Genomic DNA, 22,570 nt, shown 5'->3' with positions numbered 1-22,570 from the left:
TATAAACAATTATCATGTTGTACTTCATTAATCATTGAAATTCCTGTTTCTTGTAGGTGTGTTGTACTGTGATTAATAAATACGTTCAGAATAGTATTATTCACTTTGAAATTGTGTTTGTAAATTTGTAAATAGGCATATTCATGTGTGTGCGTTAATACTTCTTGCAGTGCTATGTTGATGTTTACCGGGCGAGTTGGCCGTGCGCGTAGAGGCGCGCGGCTGAGCTTGCATCCGGGAGATAGTAGGTTCGAATCCCACTATCGGCAGCCCTGAAAATGGTTTTCCGTGGTTTCCCATTTTCACACCAGGCAAATGCTGGGGCTGTCCCTTAATTAAGGCCACGGCCGCTTCCTTCCAACTCGTAGGCCTTTCCTATCCCATCGTCGCCATAAGACCTATCTGTGTCGGCGCGACGTAAAGCCCCTAGCAAAAGAAAAAGTTGATGTTTGTCTTATTTTCTATAGTGAATTCAAAGGTTGTGGGCTTGAATCACACTGGTGTCCGGTTGGCCATTTTTGTTCTGTACTTAACATCTCTTCAACACGTACTAATTGTACATAACACGACCTAATAGGTTGAAAGTCGGTTTCGATTAGCAAATTATGCCTATTTTTAAACAATTTGCTACAAAACGCTAAATTTTAGAAATTTAGATGCTACAAAATGCTAAATTTGAAAATCAAAACACTAAATTTCTGATTTTTAAATGCTATAAACCACAAACTCTAACGATCAGGTGACTTATCTTTCTAAATCCTGTTGCTATAATTCCTCGTACAGACTGTCTGATTGTCTCACAATATAATAAGTGATTTGCATTGCTTGTGAGATTTTAGCATTATTATTTAAAATATAAATTCATTTCCCCATAAAATTAACAACTCAGGTCATTTACAATCCCTATAAAATCACACCTAGCACCAAAAATCAAACATTTAGATATTTTTAATAGTTCAGGAACAACATTATTTTTGTAATATATGCAAATATTGAAGAAAAACTTGTAAACTGATGATTTACAAAAGCAAGTATTGGATGAAATCATATCAATAAGCTAATTGCGGAATAACATCGAATTTCCTGTATATGCATGCCGTACATGGGACGGGCCTTATTCAGAAGTTAAATGTCGGGTAAATAAAATTAAAAGTTTTTCTGGGATCTTCACATGCACTTTATCCAATGCTAAAAGTTAAAAGTTGATTCTAAAAAAAATACAATCTTGGGCGAATCCAGGTTAAGAAAGCTGAATTTAGCTGTGTGTGTGTGAGAGAGAGAGAGAGAGAGAGAGAGAGAGAGAGAGAGAGAGATTTTCATCTTTTCAAATTTTGGCCTGCAGGACAACCACTTTATTTTGGTGTACCTCCTTATATATAGACAAAATTTCTTATAAAGAAATTTCAAAAGCTCAATCGACCTGTTCAATACAGTATGTATAAACATTTAATAATAGTACAGGTTTCGAACCCTACTTGGATCTTCAGATAAATAATCTATACTGAGAGTCAACTCAAGACCTTAGCGGTCCCTTTGATGTTAGTCAGACTTCTGGTCGGTAAACAGGCTTCCGCAGCGCCAAATAGTTCCCTACGTTTGTTACTTGTTCCTGAAGTCAGGAGCTTTCTTCAGTTTGGTTAGATATTCTGGTGAAATGACTTGGCGAATTAAAAAATTTTGCCCTGTATAAATATAGAAAATACATCACAGGTTGTATGTTATTCGAGTTCATTACTAACGCTTATATTTCATACGTAGATGGCTATGAATAGTTATTGTTCTCAGTGGTGTATGTAGAAAAATAATAATAATTTAATATGATATTTTATCTTATTGCACTGTGTACTTAATAAGCTTTGTTCGAGTTCATTCCATTGCTGATAAGTTCGCATAACACATGTTGAAGATGGATCCAAGAAAACTATTGGCAATACTGGCTGCAACAGCATGTTTGGTATTCATAATGGCTGCCAGCTGTGAGCAAGACGTGTGTGATGCTGTGACGCTTGAGTCCCCTGTGAAATACATTAAAGCTAACAAAAGTGGAGAAAAATTAAGTAGGAAATCTAAACCAAATTGTTTTAAGCGTTTACAGTAGCCCATGAGATTAGAATCCGCTGTGGACTGTGGAAGACGTGAAAAAGACCGCTCAGCTGACCAGCGTTTCTGTGTGCAGTGTTTACGCCGCTCGCGTAGAATTTAAACTCCACGGAAAATCCAAGTCTCCAGCGAAAGGTCGATGTGTCAGCTCAGTTCAAACTATGCACTCGCCGTAAATAAAACAGGAGGGGCCTTAGCACGGTATGGGAATAGGATCCTTGGCGTATTCGATGATAATGATAATAATAATAATAATAATAATAATAATAATATTTTTTACTTTATATTCGTAACCACCCTCTGCCTGCAGAAATGTTGTCATGAAGAAATCATGAGTTCGTTTTTACCTTCCGAATGACCAGACTACAATATTTACATGCCTGGAAACATTGTATTTTGCAATCCCACTCACGGGTGGGTTTTTCAGCTTTTTGAACTGTGAAAAATTGCCACTGACAGTCGTTGCAAGAGAGCGGAATCGTATACTTAAGTCCCCATGTGCCTCACACAAATTGCATTATGAAATAAAAATAAACCTTGCTTCTCTTGCCTCGGTATTCGTCAGTAATCTGTAGGTTTTACATGGTCAATAAAGGAATAAATAGGTATGGTACGAAATCAAAGTACAGCTATGTGAAAAGAAGTGATTTCGTTTGATGCTTCACTATTTCAGAATGAAGTACTTGTCAGATAGACTCAAGGCGTTAATGATAAGCTGGTTGTGGCGGAGATGGTGAACGGAGACGGGAAGGGGGAACAGGGGGCGTGCTCACGTGCGGAAGGATACTTTTCCTAAGCTCTGGAGTTGAATTTCGGTTTAGACAGATGCAGTCGAAACTGGTTAAGACGTCCCTCTCTAGCGCGTTTCTCTGGTTATTACATCGTTATTCCAAAGTCCTAGTCCAGGGCCTATTAAATACATGTCAAAGAAACCTGGATAGCACATTTACGTCACTCTTTAGCAAGTTCCTAATTCCCACCATAAGAAATTTAAATTAGCATTTCTGGCCACGTTGCGCGCGTGATACACCAGTGATGACTGGCCTGGGTGAGGGTAGGGTAGAGAACAAATTTCACAGTCCTAGCGTGTCGGTCTACAGCTGCAGGGAGCGTCAGTCTGAAGCCAGTCTTTGATGTGGGTGTGTGTTTGTTTGGATTGCGCAACAGTAGCTTGTATAATGTGTTGGTGCTCAATTTTACATTTGAAAGTGCAATGTGTAATAATGTATATAAATTAGGCCTACTGTACACACGTACACAGCTGGCGTGTTGGTGCTTAATTTTATGTTCGCAAGTGAATTGTGTAACAATGTACATAAATTAACCATACTGTACTTACACATAGTGGTTTGCAGGACATTGTTATGGAGAAGAAGAAAGCTAGACAGTACAAATGAAGAAAGTTTATTGAGAAAGCTGATGCTAATCTACACATGAAACATGCAAATTGCCCAGATGTTGGACATTCCTACAATAACTTTAAACATAATTGTAAGTGACGTGTATAGTCACATTACAAAAAAAAACAACAAATGTTAGTCGTAGCCTTTTATTTCAGACCAGTGGGTTTTTAAACATTATTTTCTGCTCACACTGTTAGACAATGAATTGGAGATTATACTTGACCATTTGCAACTGTGAGAGAATGACTTTGCCTGCCATTTTTAATCCGGCAAAACTTCGACCGACGCAAGTGATCGTGTCGAAACCTGAAGGTGTGAATTTCAAAATTTGTGCCACTTCTGCTCACATGAAGATGAGGATGTCAGTCCACTTTCCAACAGATTTTAATTTAGTCTTCATAAGCAAGGAATGTCATGACTTTTTCCATATCCTTAACTAGAATATCAAAAGACAAACATGCACTATGCTGGTCAACTTCACACAATTATGTTTCTAATCCAGACGTAGGCTATCATGCTACAAATATTCGCTACCCTTCACTGTACTACTGTACATCACAAAATAAATTTTTAAACTTCTGAATGGAATGCGAAATACAAGCATATACAGGCTCACTGTGTTATTCAGCAATCTCACAGATAACTGGCAAGCAAAACTGAGTATTCAGAGTTTTGATGACTTTTTTTTTTTTTTTCCTTTCCAATTTGAAGCTTGTGATTAGTGACGGACAGAATCTAATATAATGCATTTGAGAACATCTGAGAGTTGCATCCGAAATCATACTCTTGAGTACGACATAAACTTTAAAGGTAGAGTAGGCCTAACGGTAATTTATGAGTACAAGGCTTACAGAAAGCTACTACATATAAAGGTGAACAAATAACAAGGGAAAATTTAAAAAAAGAAGGGATTTAGCCATCATATTCTGTGCTGTTGTATCAGATGTGCTTTTTTTTAATTATACAAGAGAACTTAAAAGTACAGTAGAAGTCCTTTATAGCGAGAATTCGTAACAGCGAAAAATTTACTCGCTACAATGGATTATAACATTAAACAAGGAATGAAAAGGCAATCAGTTTCTTCAAAACATGCCTTTCTGTAGATGATATCTACACTATGACTTACTCGTTTGTTATTTTTCTAAATCCAATAGTACATGAAAGGGTATGTTTAATTTCATTCCAAAAATATGATAGTATCATTCCAGAAGCCTTTGTGGCAAACGCCCCAGTTTTCTTCTTCAAACAGCGCCACCTAACCTAACCGTATATGCATCATGAAAACATATGTCAAGCAAAAGTAGAGAAATGATAACGTCCTCACTACAAAATTTATGTGGGAACAGCCTTTCCGAAATTTAAATGAAAATATAAACTCTCCTCTGAAATCAGAGATATACTCTGCCATATCTTGGGGTGTAGCACATTCTTACTTAATTTTAGTATATAACATTAAAATTAAGTGATCGTCCACTTCAGCCTCTATTTCTAACAAGTTAACACCTGCTGCCGACCATGTTATTTACATATTTATTACGAAAAGTTATTAGCCTCTTTCATTTTGAATTTTCTTTTAGAGAACAGCAGTCAACGGGTATTATTAATAGACTCCGACATAGCCTTCTAATGTCTACGCGAGAGCTCGCAAGTGTACATGGCGAGAAAACGATACTGTAGGTCGCATTTTGTGGCAAATGTTTCAGTTTTCTAATTCATGCAGTGTGATCTAACCTAGCTTAACCGTGCTATATGAATCATGAAGACAGATTCCAAGGACCAGTAGAGAAATGATAACATTCTCGCTATAAATTTACATGGGAATAGCTCCCTCCGAAATTTAACCAGACGCGACAAAATATAAACGAACCCCTTAAATCACTGGCATGCTCTGCCATATCTTGAGGTGTATCACATTTTACTTAATTTCCATGTAAAGTATTAGAATTAAGCGATTGTTTACTTGGCCTTTATTTGTAAACAGTTAACAACTGCTATTGACCATGTTATTTATGTATTTCTTACGAAAACATGTTCTCTTTCATTTCCGATTTTCTTTATGGAACAGCAGTTGACGGGTATTGCTGATGGACTCCAACGCCTTCAAATGTCAACGAAAGAGCTCGCAAGTGCATATAGCGAGAAAACTGTACTGCACCGAAGACGGGCTATTGCATTTTGTGGCAAATGTTTCAGTTTTCTTATTCAAACAGCGTCACTTAACCTAACGTAACCGTACTATATGTATCATGAAGACATATTTGAAGCGCCAGTAGAGAAATGATAACCTTCCCGCTATAAATTTATATGATAATAGCCTTTCCAAAATGTAACCAGACGCAATAAAAAATAAAACTAACCTCTGAAATCAATGATGCACTCTGTCATATCTTGAGGTGTATAACATTCTTATTTAATTGCAGTATTTAGCATTAAAATTAAGCGATTGTTACCTCAGCCTTTATTTTTAACGAATTAACAACTGCTATACGACACATTTATGCATTTATTACGAAAACATATTCTCCTATTTCATTTCCACTTTTCTTTACAGAAGAAAATAGACGGGTATAACCAATCGACTCCAACTTCAAATGCCGATGAGAGAGCTCGCTAGTGGACATGGCGAGGAAACAATACCGATGATGACCAATCGCATGCTATGTAATAGCTGGGTGCATATACTGTATATCGGTAACGGAAAAAATCATGCACACTTAATCGATTGTTATAATGGATGCGTCAGCGATAGGGCTCTCGCTGTAACCAAAGGATAATACACAGTTTAATATAGGAATTTTGAAGGGACAAAAAAAAACTGTCCTTATAATGGGGTTCTTGTTATATGCCGTACTCGCTATAGCGGACTTCTAGTGCACTTATGATAAATTGTTGCTTGGCTTGGTGGTATTAAGTAGTGTATTTAATTTCATGTGCCTGGCTCATCATAGTCGCTGACCTGTAAGTGGAAAGTGATGAAGTTCCTTCAGTAAAACTGAATTTAAAGTACAGAGATTTTTAACTCTTGCAATGTATGAAGATTTTGTAAGATTAGAGTTATTTCACTTTTGCCATTTTTAGCAAAACTGTTTAAGTTTTTGTTTGTTCTTGGATTTTCCCTTTTTCTGTATTGTACGCTCTACTTCTGAAGTCCCCCAAAAATAGAGAACTGAGGTTCCAATGTACAAGTTCGGTACCATATCTCCAAAGACCCCAGAATATAAAGGGACTTTTCCATAACTAAGAACATATCACAGGGGAAGTCACAAGTAGGCTAACCTGATCACAAGTATCTATTATCCTCTGACACAAGATAGCATGCCTTGTCATAATCAAGTTTAGGTTAGACTTGGATATGAACCTTATATAGCCTTCTGCTCTGCCATTTCTGACTAACCTGTCTATCTACATATGCACATAATGAGCCATAAAAACACTACTCTTTCTATTATAAAACATTAAATCAAACATTTGCAACAAACCCTCATAGGTACTGATATTCTGATAATCATATGGAACTTCTCTTAACATGCACTGTATCACTCATCTGCAATTACAAGTACCTGGTAGTTGATGTGCCCCTGTTGAGTATTAGCAGAATTGAAGGGGGGAGGAGAAAGTGGTCCAGGATGACCAATGGGAGATGGACCAGCTGAGATAACAGCTTGCTGCTGAGGTTTTACCTGTATAAAAAGCAACCAATGAAATTAATAATCTAGTACAGAAATTTAACAAAGTAAGGCTAATTTATTTTATACATTCATGCAAGAAAAGAAGAAATGTACTTAAGGAGATAATTAGTACCGAGTCTCCATCAGTTCACGATTAAAGAAGTCTACTGCACCATAAGAGATTTGTATTAGTTCTGGAGGAAAAAAAAGTGGATTACTGTAGGCAAAGTAAGAGGTGATATGGGTGCAATTCCTTGGATACTAATAGAAATGTACAAGCAAAGGTGGAGCTGTCCAAATTTCATGCTTATGCACCTTATTTTTCAATGAAATTTTTTTTTAAAATGCTGCAGGTGCCTATCGCTGGCAGGACACTGTTGCAAGCAGAGCTCAGGATCAAGATGTTCAAGCAGTCATCAAAATAAGTTTCTTGGTTGTTTTTTGTAATCAATATCTGAACCCCCACCCCCTTTTTTTTCAGTTTCAACTCTGCTATTTTATAATCGTTAGGTTCGTCAGTCTGCCGAAACAAATATTTTAGTAATGAATTTTTAAAGTACCTGCAAGAAAACATATGGTAACACTGTTATGCCTGAAGAGGAAACAACTTATTAAAATAGAATGACATGCTTTGTTCTTAAAAGAACATTATCAAATTCTATCAAATCACACTCGAATATTTAGTAAAGTACAAACATTTATGTTAATTTCTAGAGGAAACAGGATTTCATTAAGATAAGTTCCAGATTTTCAAGTTCACAAGTATTTAAACTGAAATAAACATAAATGTTTGTACTTTTCTAAATACTTAAGTGCGATTTCATAGAATATGATGTTCTTTAAAAAAAAAAAAAAACAAAAAAAAAAAACATGTCATTCTAATTTAATTATTTTTTCAGGTATAATACCATATGTTTTCTTGCAAGTGCTTAATAAACGTATTACTAAAAAGTTTTGGCAGACTGAGGAACCTACCGGTTAAAAAATAACAGCAGTTTTTGCCTCTGGGAATTGAAGATAATGTTTCAGGGCCCATCTGTCGAATCTTTTAATTGCTACCTAAACTCCAATTATATAACAGAAAAAAATAATAAAATTTTTTGCTTTACATTCTAAATTTTTTTTTACTGTTTTCGAAGAAGACGAGGTGCCAGAATTTAGTCTTGCAGGAGTTCTTTTACGTGCCAGTACATCTACTGACACGAGGCTGACATATCTGAGCAACTTCAAATACCACCGGATTGATCCAGGATCGAAGCTGCCAAGTTGGGGTCAGAGGGCCAGCACACCAACAGCCTGAGCCACTCAGCCCGGCATGCATTTTCTTTACAACTATAACTCCTCTTCAGTGAAGTTGACACTAAATCTTGAAATGGAATAATTTGGGGTAGAAACTACAACAAAAACCCATCACTTTACTGTACTTCTTTACATTTCAATTGGTTTGTCTCCAAAATACAAATCAGGCAGCATGTATGGTCTTGCTGATTATGCAGAAACTAAGTCTGCCTGTGTACAGGTTTCCACCATCTCTATACGTAGAAATCAACGACATCTGTCTTTCAATCTTCCAAAGAACATCACATCTAAACTGCAAGGTGGAATTTCATGAGATTTTGCAGAATGATTTTCAGAGAGATCTGCAACATTCCGGAGAAAGGTTAGCCTGATGGCCTCCTGTAACTACTAAGGGCAGGCAACGGCCGGGCAAGCACTTGGGCAGGGAGAGGGACATGTGAGAGCAGATGTTGGCCATGCGCACAAAATCCGACATTGCTTCTAAAGAGCAAACTTTCTACCCAGGTGTTCTGTAGCTGTTGCGGGCTGATGTGCGAATAAACTGATGTATTTAGATATGTATTAATCAGTGTGTTGTAGGGAGCAATAGATCGTTATTTGTTCGGGCTTTTATGTAATTCAGGCCCGTTTCATCAACGTGGGCTAAATATACTCTAACCCTGGGTTTGTTAACTAGGGTTAATATTTTAACTCATTCTTACAAGTCACGCGTTTCACCAAGCTATTTCGGCAGAGGGTTAACTAACACGGCGTTAACCCTCGCAGGAAACAGCTGCCCTAATAATCAAGGAGGCGATGACTAAAAATCAGATCAAGAACACACTTCTTGCGTGGTTCGTTTGTTCATTTCTTGCGCGGTGTTTCGTTTTCTTCCTCAGGTCCGTGGTAGATATTATTCCTTCGTGATCTTGAACGAAAAATGGAAGAAGTGCAGAAGAGAAATAGTGACACGAATTTTTCTCCTTTAGAAAAATCATTACTTATTGAATTTAGCCACCGAGTACCGAAGTATTATAGAATGCAAGAAGATTGACTGTATAAAATTAAAAGAAAAGGAGGATACATGGGAAAGAATAACAGGGGAATTTAATAATATTGCCCACGTTACAGTGCGATCTGCAAAGCAACTAAAACAGTTCTATAAAAATTTTAGCTTCTCTGTGCCGAGAGTTCTGTTTTGAAAGTTGGCACACCTTCACAGCAATAACACACACGTAAGTAAATATACAGTTTAATTTCGAAGTGCATTTCTGTATAACCACTACGTAATACACAGTATAATGTTCATAGGTGTTGTACTATTGAAGTGGTGTTGTGCAGCTGCATTCCTATATGCCACTGCAGTGCTGTCGTTATTAATGTGAAGAATGATGTCATTCTCAATTCCAACATTCCTATTCCTTCTCCTTCCTGTGAGATACTGATGCAGAGTCAAGTCCTGTGGGGGAAGTTCATCTCAGGTCTCCACAGCAATATTGTGTAATACCGCTGTTGCTACTATTACGGTCAATGTAGTTTCTAGTTTAGTTTGCAAGCCCAAGTTTGTTTCGATCAGTTGTATATTCTAACCTCTCGCGAACTTCATCGACGAATTTACTGACGACGGTTTTTTAAGTCTATTTCTTCAGAAATTGTTTTTCACATAGATTTTCAAAGCCTTTCCTTCTCTAGGCCTATTTCTGTTAGGAACACCATTTAACAAATCTAAATAAAGCAACTCTGCATCAAATGCATGATTTACGGTGGCCATTTTGCTTTTAACCTCGAATGAACAGTTTAACCCACGTGAAGGGAGGGGTTAACTTAACTCCGGTCTTAATCTAGAGTTAAAAATAACCCTCCTTGATGAAACGGAATGAACAGTCAAACTCAGAGTTAAAACTGTGTAACTCGGGGTTAAGGTTTAACCCACGTTGATGAAACCGGCCCTTATAGATTCTAGTTCTTATTATAGGCCACAGCGAACTAAGTCTAACGTACCCATAATATGGCGGCAAGGAGACTAAGGGGTAAAACAATTCACAGTAAGGCTAGAATTGCAGGAATTATAAGGCTATGTGGTGATGAAGCTCAGAATAAATGTGTCCCTGTGCCTATAATATATAAGGCTACAAAGTACTGTAATGTTTCAGAGTGAACAATACGGCATATAACAAACGAACTCCGTAATAGTGACAAGGGTAGTATCTTACGCCATGGCCATTTCTTGCCCAGCGTGGACGAGTCCATGAAAGCAGAAATAGAGGACTATGATCGTTGGGTGATAAAAGATACAATTGAAAACTTTTATATGCGGACACATTGTTGTTGGTAAATGGATCAATGTTTTTAGTACTGATTAGTAGTGTACTGGCATGGGCTTCTCCTTCCTCGCCTAAGTGCTCGCCCAGCCATCTCGTTGCATACAAGTCTCCTGCGAGATTGCAACAATTCATTTTTTACCCTTGAGGACTGGCGCGAAGAAATGTAACGCGAAGACTGGCGTATGGGTGTATTTGACCCGGAATTTTAAATTTTATTTTTAGCCATTGTTCACTACGTATAAAATTAATTGTGCCTAGACTGTTCTAATAAACTAATCTAAATCGTTTAATGTGATTTGAAAAAATTTATTCAATATAATATGGAAAATAAACACAATTATTTCATGAAGAGTAAAATAGACCTTAATAACGGCAGGAAAGAATTTATCTTAAATTTCAGTCACTTAGGATGAACAATTTTAAGAAATATTCACATTAATATATAGCACAAGTCTCAATAAGAGTTTCCAGTCACTCACAAATCGTTACCAGTATTTCTCAAGAATTCATGGCTGTCCAAAATGTGTCCTTTTATTCAAGCTGGCTGGTAGCGATACTCGCACACTGGAGACACATGGGAGCGGTGTGTTGACCATAGATCATTATTTCACAATTGCTGCACTCAGTTTTCGTCTTCCTGTCAGCACTGGAAGGGCAATACCCACATCTTGTTCAGCCTTTTTTAGCTGGAGGTCCTGTCATCGGAGTTTCAAGGCTTATACATCCAGCTATCTTCGACCTCCGTGAACGAGGAAGGTTCTCCATCACGGCTCGACTTTTCATGCGTTCGTGGACCATTTCCTGAGACAGTTGCTTGAGGAAAGCTCGTCTAACTACCTTATCAGGTCTCTTTGATTGGTAGATAATAAGACTATTTATGCCAGCTACATTCAGCATGGCATAAAATAAAGTTAGTGGCCAGCGGTTACTTACACGTCCAACGTTGTATGTTGCACAAAGCTCGTCAACAACATCAACGCCAGACTTTGTGCAGTTGTAAAATGTGTTCATCTCCGGCTTTTGTTTATCACCGGTTTCTCCATCAATGGCTGCGTCATGGTGCATTGTTGATAGGAGCAGCACAGTCTTTCCTTTCCTCGGAATGTGTGATACCAGAGTCACTTGATTATCAAATGAAAATTTACTTGAATACTGTGGTCTGTTTTTGTGTTGTACAAAACTAGGAGGAATTTGTTTTTTATTCTTACGTATCGTTCCGACTAAAGTAAGCCGATGATTGTTCAGCAGGTCTTTTGCTAAAGGCACGCTCGTGAACCAATTTTCGCACGTTATATTGTGACCGGTGCCACTAATTGGAACAATTAACCTTTTCACTACAGCCATGGCGGAGTTATCGACTTGATAAGGGCCTTCTGGTTGCTTTCCAGCATAAATGTCAAGATTTGACGAGTAAAAATTTTTTGCATCAACAAGTGCGAAAAACTTGATTCCGTATTTTGCAGGTTTTGATGGTAAGAATTGCTTACATTTGCACTTTCCACGGAAAGGTTCAAGTTTCTCATCTATCGTTACATATTCACCAACGCAATAATTCGTCTTACAGTTCACAACAAATTCTTCAAATAAATCTCGAATTGGTGCACGGTTATCAATACGTTTCCTTTCGCTCCTAGTTTCAGTGTCATCAAACCGGAGACATCTCAAGAGGAACTGGAATCTGTACATGGACATTGTTGCGGGGAATCTATCCACTCCTGTACCGTCAGTATTCCACAGATCCCTGCAGTTCAAGTGGGACGATCGCAGTACTCCGGCAAGAAACAACAATCCGAGCAAAGCCTTTATTTCGATAGGGTTTGTGAGGGAGGCATTCCTTTGTCTTTCAAAATTAGGCTGTATTTTAGTTATATATAACTTTGTATATTTCGTTATAGATCTAATCATGTCCTCAGTGAAGAAACAGTAAAATATATCAGATGGAGAATTCAATGTTTTGCCTTACCTTTCACTCCAGCCAAGTGAGTCACAATATTCACTGCCCTTGTACGTACATTTGGTGGTTGACATGGTGTATCTATCGATTTAGTAGTTTTATCCTTGCCTAAAATTACGTTACCACTGAATTCATCAGTAATTTCACTCTCACTATCACGCGACTCAGCACTTGCCTCATTATCAGTGTTATGCTCACTTTCTGACACACAGTCTTCTTCACTTTCACTTGCCTGTCCTCCGATTCCTTCCTCCTCTTCATCTTCTTGAAATACTTCATCAATTAGCAGTTTTAAACGTTCTTGTTCCTTATTCCAATCCATCGCCACAGCTATCAAGATAAGCACTGACTTGACCGAGCAGGAGGCGGCGGGAACGAGGAATGCTTGCTCAACAAAGAACAGCCACGTGAGGACTGGCGCCTTGGGTAAATCTGACCCGCCGGAGAGTAACACACTAATAATTCGGGTGATGACAAAGCTATAACATGTCAACTTTCTCAGGATTTACTTCAAGGTCAGGAAGGAAGGTACTGAAGGCGACAGGAAACGAGGGATGACCAAATCAGAATTATAGGCTAATATTTAAGCCTCGGGTCAAAAACACCCATACGCCAATCCTCGCGGGTTAAAAATGTATGGGAGGTGCAGATTTAACACAATGGTGATGGACCCAAGAATTCTCGTAGTTTTTTGGCCGACCGTACTTGACGGGCTACGAGAATTCTCGTTTTTATGGACCTCGTGTTTCCTTGATTGCTGCTAATATCTGGTGTTGAAATTATATGTTTGAAACAATGTAATAATGGAATAAATAGTATAAGGCAGCTATTGCTCCATCTTCTTTTCTTTAAACCTTGATCTATTTAACAAAATAATACCGGAAATGTTGAGCTATTCTTTGGAGCTTCAGGACAGCTGTCAACATGACACGGCGAATGCAGTTGCTAACAGATATGGATATTTGTGATTAATTATGTGCAGACCAGTTATTAGATGTACCTATACATAGTGAATTACATAATTTTAATTATGTGAGTGGTTCTTACAATGATGGTCCTTCTATGTCACATCATAGGCAACTATCTAGTGTTTTGGAATACCGGTACAGCTGTGACTCAGATTTACACAAGTTGAGTACAGATAAAAATTGTAGTATGTAGTAGGTACAGATAGTCAGCGGCTTTTTAAAAGATAATCCAGTTCGTATTATAGAAGTTTGAGGTCATTATCTAGGATACATTGAGTGTTACATTAGTTTCAGTGCAGCAATGTAGTTTTGTTCCTGCAGGCTAGAACTATCCGGTCAACAGGGTGTAGCAGCCTCCATTCTGACCCAGTCACCAATGTGTTAAAATACAATTTAGCTTTTCAAAAGATAGCCTAATATAAAAGACTTGGTTTCTTGAACATAACTTAAGCCTGAGTCAAACATCAGGCTATAATTGTTGGCAACTGATACATTTTATTTTCCTTGGGATAGTTTCCCTGGAATAATAGGTCCCATCCACTACATCCATTTCAGAATAACTTATCCCCATTGCCAGAGGGCTGTCACACCAATCAAAAGTGATTCAATAACCATATACAAGTAAAACCTCGGTTACGACATTTCTGCAGGGGACAACAAAAATTAACGTGTTAAGCGAGAAAACGAACTACTGAGTATACAAATAAAAACAACCCAACAGGGACATGGAAACACTAGATACGACTTTTTCCGACAGGAAGGTATTTATTGCAAGCCGTCCACTTTGTTGGGTTAAGGTATTTTACGTCGTGTATCTGCGGGTACAGTGAAATATGTATCTACCATTTCTCAAGAGGACAGGAAAGTATTAAAAGGTGTGAAAAATATAAGAGAACAAATACGAAAACCTTTTCTGCAAGTGCATCGAACGGCGTGAAAAACACCAATCAACAAATATGAAAACATATCTACTGGGGCCAATAATAATATCAAAGCATTACTGCAGATCACATTCATTTTAAAACAAATGTTAGTAGAAGCCTTTTATTTCGGAGCAGTGTGTTATAAAACATTATTTTCTGGTCACACTCTTAGACAATGAATTGGAGGTTATACTCGCCCATGTACAACTGCATCAGAATGACTTTGGCCACCATTTCAAAAACTTCAACTAAGTCAAAACTCAAAGGTGCAAGTTCAACATTCGCGACCTCTGCGCGCTAAAAAATGCGGATGAGTCTATTTTTTACAAATATTGTAATGTTTTCTTCATTAGAAAGGAATTTCACTTTTTCCGTATCCATACCTAGGCTATCACAAGACAAATATGCACCATGCTAGTCAATTTCCTAATCCAGATATAGGCTACCGTATCACGCGACAAAACCTCACTGTACCACTCAACAAAAAATAAATTTCTAACTTCTGAATGGAATGCGAAATACAAGCACAAATAGACTCACTGCGTTGTTCAGGAATCCTGCTGCTAACAGGCAAGCAAAACTGAACACTCTCGAGACTAACAGCTTGCTCCCTGAACGTGCAACATATCCTCTGAAGTTCAGGAATTTAAGGCCTTGTTCTATAATCGCGCAACTGTGGTGACTGATCTTACCCGAGTTGGAAATCATGTTTGCTTCACAAGGGATGAATGACAAATACAGAGGTGCCAACTGTTACGGATTATCCGTAATTATTACGGATTTGCCCTGACGATTACGGCATTACGGTCTAAGGGTAAATTATTACGGAAAAGCGACATTATAATGAAAGTATAATTTCTACGGAAAAAAAAAAAAAGGAAACAAGGAGAATTAAATCTTTTAGAGCATTGGTACTCGACTCTCAAATTTTGTGAGTTGGCAACAATACTTACTCGATCGTCACTTTCTTTCGCTACACACGAGCGTCGTGAAATTCATTGCGAATGAAGTAACTCTACTCTCCTATTCAGTAAAAAATGTAATCTTGTATTATTGCAGTATTAAGTGTACCTGACATTAAGTCTCCCACAGAAAGAGTTTTCATTGTTAATAGGAAAAAAAAACAGAATGACTTCAGGCCTACAATAATCACATCTACACTGGAATCGCTTATTGTTCATGAGGTGAAAATCTCCTCACAGGGGGGAAGAATGCTACGAGAAAAATCCCACACAAAAGCACCTGCTGCGTGGGGAAACAAGTTACTAGGAATGTTTTATGACAGAACTCGTAATGTGCAAATTTATGGTGTAATAGGATATATATTAGAATAGATTGTTGTTGGGAAGGGCAAAGAGGGTGTCATTATCCAGAAGGGATGAGTATGCTTCGGATTTGACTCCTGCCGGGCTGAGTGGCTCAGACGGTTGAGGCTCTGGCCTTCTGACCCCAACTTGGCAGGTTCGATCCTGGCTCAGTCTGGTGGTATTTGAAGGTGCTCAAATACTTCAGCCTCGTGTCGGTAGATTTACTGGCACGTAAAAGAACTCCTGTGGGACTAAATTCCGACACCTCGGCGTCTCCGAAAACCGTAAAAGAGTAGTTAGTGGGACGTAAAACAAATAACATTACATTATTATTACATTATGGATTTGACTCCAAAATTTTTTCCGAGGGTAGAGGAGGGGAATTACGGAAAAGCCATTTCAAAGGTTGGCACCTCTGCAAATAACATTTTCAGGGCTAGAAAAATGTGATCGTACTACGCGGTAATAGCGAAAATTCGTGACGCGATTAGCAAGGCATTTATATATACAGTAGTTTTAATATGAGGAGGATCGGGACTTTATATTTATGATGTGCTAAGTGGGAAAACATGTTAATGAGAAACACACTAACAAGGTTTCACTGTATTCTATTTACTGTCAAGGAAGTACACATGCAGTACTTGTAGCACTACAAAGTACGTTGCATGTGTGGATTCTTTTTGCAGATATTGTCAAGCTATCTCATATAGGTTTTCAGCGATGATGAAATAGGAAAAGACAATAACTGGGAAACAAATGGCTGTTATTAAAACAGCCTACAAAGCCTACTTTGCTTGTACTATGCAGCGAACTTGCTCGATCACAGAATATTGTAGCTTTATCTTCTTTTTGATGCTGCTATTTAGACTACACTCACCATAATAACAGCAGTATAATTGAAGCTACATTTCCTCCTACAGTGGTGCGTCGTTTTACTCTCTCTCTCTCTCTCTCTGCATATATGTGTGTGTGTGAGAGAGAGAGAGAGAGAGAGAGAGAGAGAGAGAGAGAGAGAGAGAGAGAGAGAGAGAGAGCGCGCACATCACCTGTGCATGCCATAAACACATTCCTCCTCAACCTATATTGACATGATGCAAAACACCATATCATTTGAAATGTCTAAACACGTAAACAAACTTGCGTATAATCTCATCTATCGCAAGTATACCGATTTCATTGAATGTCGGTGAGGCAGTTACATGTGTACCTTCATTCAGACAACAATGTAAGGGTTTTGTAATCAGTGCATGGACATTCTGTGATGGCAAGATGATAGATATCAATGTTTGATCACATATGGACTGTTGATTTATGTAAACAAGGACTGTCAACAAGAAGAAGTTGTGAGGCAAAAAGCAGTGAGCCAGGGTGATATGGTATGGACCTGGAATAGTTTCCAAAACAGGTACAGTTCATTGACTTGCCCTAGGGTGACCAGTAAGGAGCAACAACTGCGGAAGATCAGTATCGGCGATTTCTAGACCGCAGAAACCCTGATCACATTGCCACCATAATTAACAGTAACTTTATGGACACGTCCTACAGAACTGTACGAAACAAACTTCACAATGCCTCTCTGTATTCTAAGACAGCCATGGACAGGCCTGGCCCTTAAAACCCAGACACTATGTCGAACGGAATAGATGGGCACAAAATCACCAAGAATGAACTATGGAAAATTGGCGCAAAGTTCTCTTCACAGATGAATGATGGACATGACTGATGCCTGATGACTTTGACAACATGAGAGGAGGTCATTTAGTAATGCCACAGACATCCCATCCCTCAACAACAACAAATTGGCGGAATCGGGACGCCACTGTTGTCCATCCAGGGCTCACTCAATGCTCCCCTATACAGGGAAAACATTATTCAACCTATTGTTGAACCGTTTCATCAGCATTTCAGGAAATAATTCAAGTTTATGGATGACAACTCCTATGTCCATTCTGCAGGCATAGAAAATTACTTCATCAAATGTGCTGGTATTGTACAAGTGGATTGGCCTTCATGTTCCCCCAATATGAATCCCATGGAACATTCTTGGGATCAACTGAAAAGAGCTGTGCAAACACGTCCTGCCCCACCATGAAATCTACGGTAGTTACGCAAGATTGCCATTGAAGTGGGATAAATCAGACCAGCAGTGGTTAAATGAACTTGTGGGCAGGATGCCACGTAGGGTGCAGGCTAGCATTCATGCAAGGGGACATGTTACTCTATACTGAATGAGGTTGCCACACAATAGTCTTACTGCAAGAAAAGTGATGTGTGTTTCTGTTAGCTTATAGTTAAAGTGATTTCTTCTTCTTCTTCTTCTTCTTACAATTTGCTTTACATCGCACTAACACAGATAGGTCTTATGGCGACGATGGGATAGGAATGGGAAGGAAGCAGCTGCGACCTTAATTCAGGTACAGAAAGCAATATTGTCATCTGTCGACAAGTCATGGTCATGTACAGCCAAGTTGTAATATGTAAGATGCAGTTGACTAAAATTTGGCATGCACCCCAACGAATTCCAATGGCTGCAACAGGCAGAGAGTGGCATTGAAGACACGTTTATCGTACATTTTCAAACCAATAGTGAAACTTAAACAATATCTTGCTAAACACTGCACAGTGTCCACAGTAATGTTCTCTCAAGTTTCCCTGACTTTCCCTAACCTACTAAGAAAAATTTCCCTGACTCACGAAAACTGACCGACAAGTTAATTCACCCAACAAATTAATTCACTGAACGGCATGTTATACAACAAAAAAGGAAATTCCAGTCTCTACCAATCCCATAGCTCGCCTAAGCCTCTCTCCCCTTCTTTTTCAATTATTTACGGAAAAACAATTAACTAATGGGCATTGTTTAAAGGTAACATGTAGGCCTAACATATACCTTTATCTAATCATATCCAAGGAACAAAGTACAACTAATTAATAGAGAAATTCAAATATGAAAATAAAATTATTTTACCACAGCAATCTAATACTATTTCATGTGGATTTAAAGCACTCTTGAGATCAAAAGTAATTAATTTGTGTTTCTAATGTAGGTGAATAAAATGAATTCCAATTAGTCCAGGTCTATATTCAAAACAGTTTTGAAATTTGAAGACAAATCAGTCATAGGCATCATATATTTCAGAATTTAAAATCTTCTGAGGAAAGGTTCAACTTTTGGCAAAATACTTCTAAAAGCACTTAATTTTGGCCTAAGTAGTGGATTCTTCACAGCTGCTCTAAAGGTATTGAATCTCTCCACTGCAGTTCACAACACAAGCAACTCTATTCTGTTTCACCAGACCAGCAACGAAAAACAACAACTTCATCCCGAGGTCCGTCATACTTTTTTCCACGGAATAATACAATTTAGTCTCACCGGCATCACACACCGATGTCTTCACATAACATTCGAAGCTACAGAAGTCAACTAAAAGAATAAGCTAAGTTTCAACCCGCAACATATTCCTAAAAGCAATTACCTACAAATAACTGTTATCATTGTTGCCATTCAAACTCACTGAATACCCATGAGTCTCCATCCACACTGACCAGTCTCCGTACCGATCTCTGTGCTGCAACCAGACAACTTTCAGCTTGATGCCTATAAACCTCATTTGGCTATGGAATATTTCCCTACCCCCAGTGATTTTAACTAAGATAAACCACTCCGCAAATTTTTGAAATGTCAATGCTACATTCTTCTTCCAACATTTAAAACAACAGGACGCACTTGGTACTAGATTTTTTTTATATCCTTGCTCACCAAGCTGCTCTTGTGTAAATATGTATATAAATTTTAAAATTCTCAACTGTTCAATTGGACAATGTAAATACTGTATAGTTACCAACCATTGACAATTTTTGGTTACAAACATTGATGCCGAGCACTACACCCTTTCTCCCTTGATTGTTATAATGTAAATATTTTTAAAACTTTATATTTTCCTATGATTGCGTCAACTGTTCTCCAGAGCACCACTGCCGAACTCTACTATTTTAATTTTATGCATTGGTGCCGACTTCTTATTCTATAAACCCATATGTTCAACCATCACTATTGTACAACTGTTTCTCTTACTTATTTTTTGTAATGTGTATTAATAATATGTATTAATTTGTGCATGCAAACTACTAACCAGGTACCTGATTTTTGCCGTGAGGAGATAATTTAACTGATGATGCCCTCAATGAAGGGCGAAACATGTCTCAAGTGGAATAAATAATAAATTCCTAAATTTGTAAAATTGATGTGTATTGAATAGGTGACAAAACAAACCTTTTAGCATCCTACATTCAGTATCTTCAATACGGATAACAATGATTTTTATCACTTGCAATGCCAAACCTTGTCAAAAACATGTCAGATGTAAGGCTTCTCAGGCGTTTGCTCTATTAACCAGCATTTCGTCTTAGGTCTGACACTAGACTCATCAGAGTGGGATGTGTCAGACCCTACCCACTGACGCTGGGGTGTATGCAGGTGAACATTGGTGAAAAATATCTCATTCCCTCCATGGGAATTTAGAATTTCCCATGCCAAACCTTGCCGTGTAACAAATTATTCTAAGACCCATTAATGCATGCAATCACCTTGATTCACATTCACAGTTTAAACATTTCAAACGTCATGAAAAAAAAAAAAAAATCCCCACAATGAATTTTATCCAAATGTATACATTTAAATTATTCAAATAATGCATTTGGATAATTCACTTGCAAACATAACCTCATCCAACGAGAGAAAAAAATCATGATCCAAGGACAAGGACAAATTATGCCAGCTCCCCCATGCAAGTGCTTAATTTTTTGACAAGGGGAGGAAGTCTTTCGCTTCCGCCTGCATTGCAACACAGTACAGTACACGAGTGGGGCCTGTTCTGCGCCGTTTGAAGTGTCCAATACTGAACTGAGAAGCATAGTCTTTATGACATATTTGTTACAGTTCCACCATATCAGGTTAGAACACAGCAAAGCAAAATAAGAGAAAACACTTTGGCCTCTGGCACCAAGTTTTAGAAGATGACACATTTTATTGTATATATATCATAAATGAATGTCAACGCAACAAGTTTTTAATGGTGTAATATGTTTTTAATGTAAAAACAGTTTAACATTAATTTCAATAGCAACAAAATTGAATATAGACCTATACCTTTCAACTTAGCGATTATTTCTGATCTTTAAGATAAGAGACATTGAAATGACACACAAGGTGTAAAAATAGTAATTTAGCAACACCAACTGAAAAAAAGTGATCAAACTCAGTACCCTAAGATGAAAAATATTTTTAATGTTGTTTGTTTTTTAACTGTTTTTGACCTATATATTTGTTAACTGGTAGTAATACAAGGCAATTTTGTCTATAATTTAATGTAATGTCTAAAGGAGCAAGTTGTGTAAATAAGGTTGAGATGTATTTTGTATTCATTGTCGGTTTCTCTTTACTTTAACGCAGCTGATGATGGTGTTGTAAAAACATTGAAACTAGTACTGCTAATAAAATGATTATGTTGTGATACAATCAGGCAACTTGTTTTTGTACTGAATAGGTGGAACCTTTTGTAAGTATTTGTAAACTCAGTTCAATACGGATAAATTACGATGAAATTTCTTATGTTAAATGATGAAGCCCACCAGGCATCCATAATAGCTCATCAGTATATGGGCTTAAGAATTAAAGCAGGAAAAATTGGCAAAGATATAAGATATATTAGACAATGTTTAACACAAAATTTAACTCCTAATTTATAAAAAGAGTTTCTATAAAGAATCCAGGTTTTTCCTCATTAACGAACAGCTTTATATAAATCCAAGAAACTCCGGTTATATAATGAATTAAAATTTCTTCATAAAAAGAAAGCTTTCGTGAATCAACAATTGCAGGAATCTCACCTCAAGGCCACAGCTCTACTTTCTAAAGCTCAATGGAATATCATCTATGGCCATTCAGTGAAACAGACAGGATTGTGAATGAAACTCCAATGAAGAGTTTAATCACCTATGAACACCCTTGGAAGATATTATTCAAATACCTAATATCCCTATGCTGGTAGTCCAACATCTACTTCTTTCAGAGTGCTTAGCAGTCAAATAAGTCACTTCAAAACCACAAAGTCTATTTATTTTTGTTTACTACTTCAACTCAACTAGAGTACGATAACTGTATTGAGGGACAAAGAGTTGTGTGCAAATTCAAGGAGGCAGGTAAAGTAGTTTTACAAACCAAGAACAGAATCCACTTCTCTTCATTATTATAATGAGTGAGGTTATAAAAGCAGTGAAAAGAAAGAATCAGACAACAAATGCACTTGTATTAGCTGATTATGGTAAGCAATGGGGTGAGACAGAACCAGAACTACAAGCTAAACTAGACCCTTGGCAAGAAGAATTTGAAAGAAAGGGAATGATCATCAGTTGAACTAAAACCGTTGGTTTAGTGATGAGTCGAAATCCTGAAGCAGTCCACCTGTGGATGCTGAATGAATAAGTAAGAGTTATTAACCCTTTGGCACTCAGCCTATATGCAGGTGCTCGAAGACACTCAGACTAATTTTTGTGATTTTCCAAAGCAAATTACAAAAATTCAACACGTAAAGAGTTTAACACACATTAAAATAAAATTAATCACACTAATACAGAAAACTATGA

General features: G+C 37.7%; 1 protein-coding gene across 4 annotated transcripts in view; it reads right to left on the bottom strand.

Moving 5' to 3' along the window:
- Positions 1 to 22,570, bottom strand: part of LOC136858113 (protein PRRC2C) — a 708,190-nt gene that overhangs the window by 112,072 nt on the left and 573,548 nt on the right. For all 4 annotated transcript variants that reach the window (XM_067137420.2, XM_067137417.2, XM_067137419.2 and 1 more), the window contains exon 30: positions 7,064 to 7,183. In XM_067137420.2, coding sequence (XP_066993521.2) covers positions 7,064 to 7,183 — 120 coding nt within the window. The remainder of the gene's footprint in view (positions 1 to 7,063; positions 7,184 to 22,570) is intronic.

This window comes from Anabrus simplex, chromosome 1 (genome assembly GCF_040414725.1).
Source record: "Anabrus simplex isolate iqAnaSimp1 chromosome 1, ASM4041472v1, whole genome shotgun sequence".
Taxonomy (NCBI): domain Eukaryota; kingdom Metazoa; phylum Arthropoda; class Insecta; order Orthoptera; family Tettigoniidae; genus Anabrus; species Anabrus simplex.
This window is presented reverse-complemented; position numbering and strand designations above follow the sequence as displayed.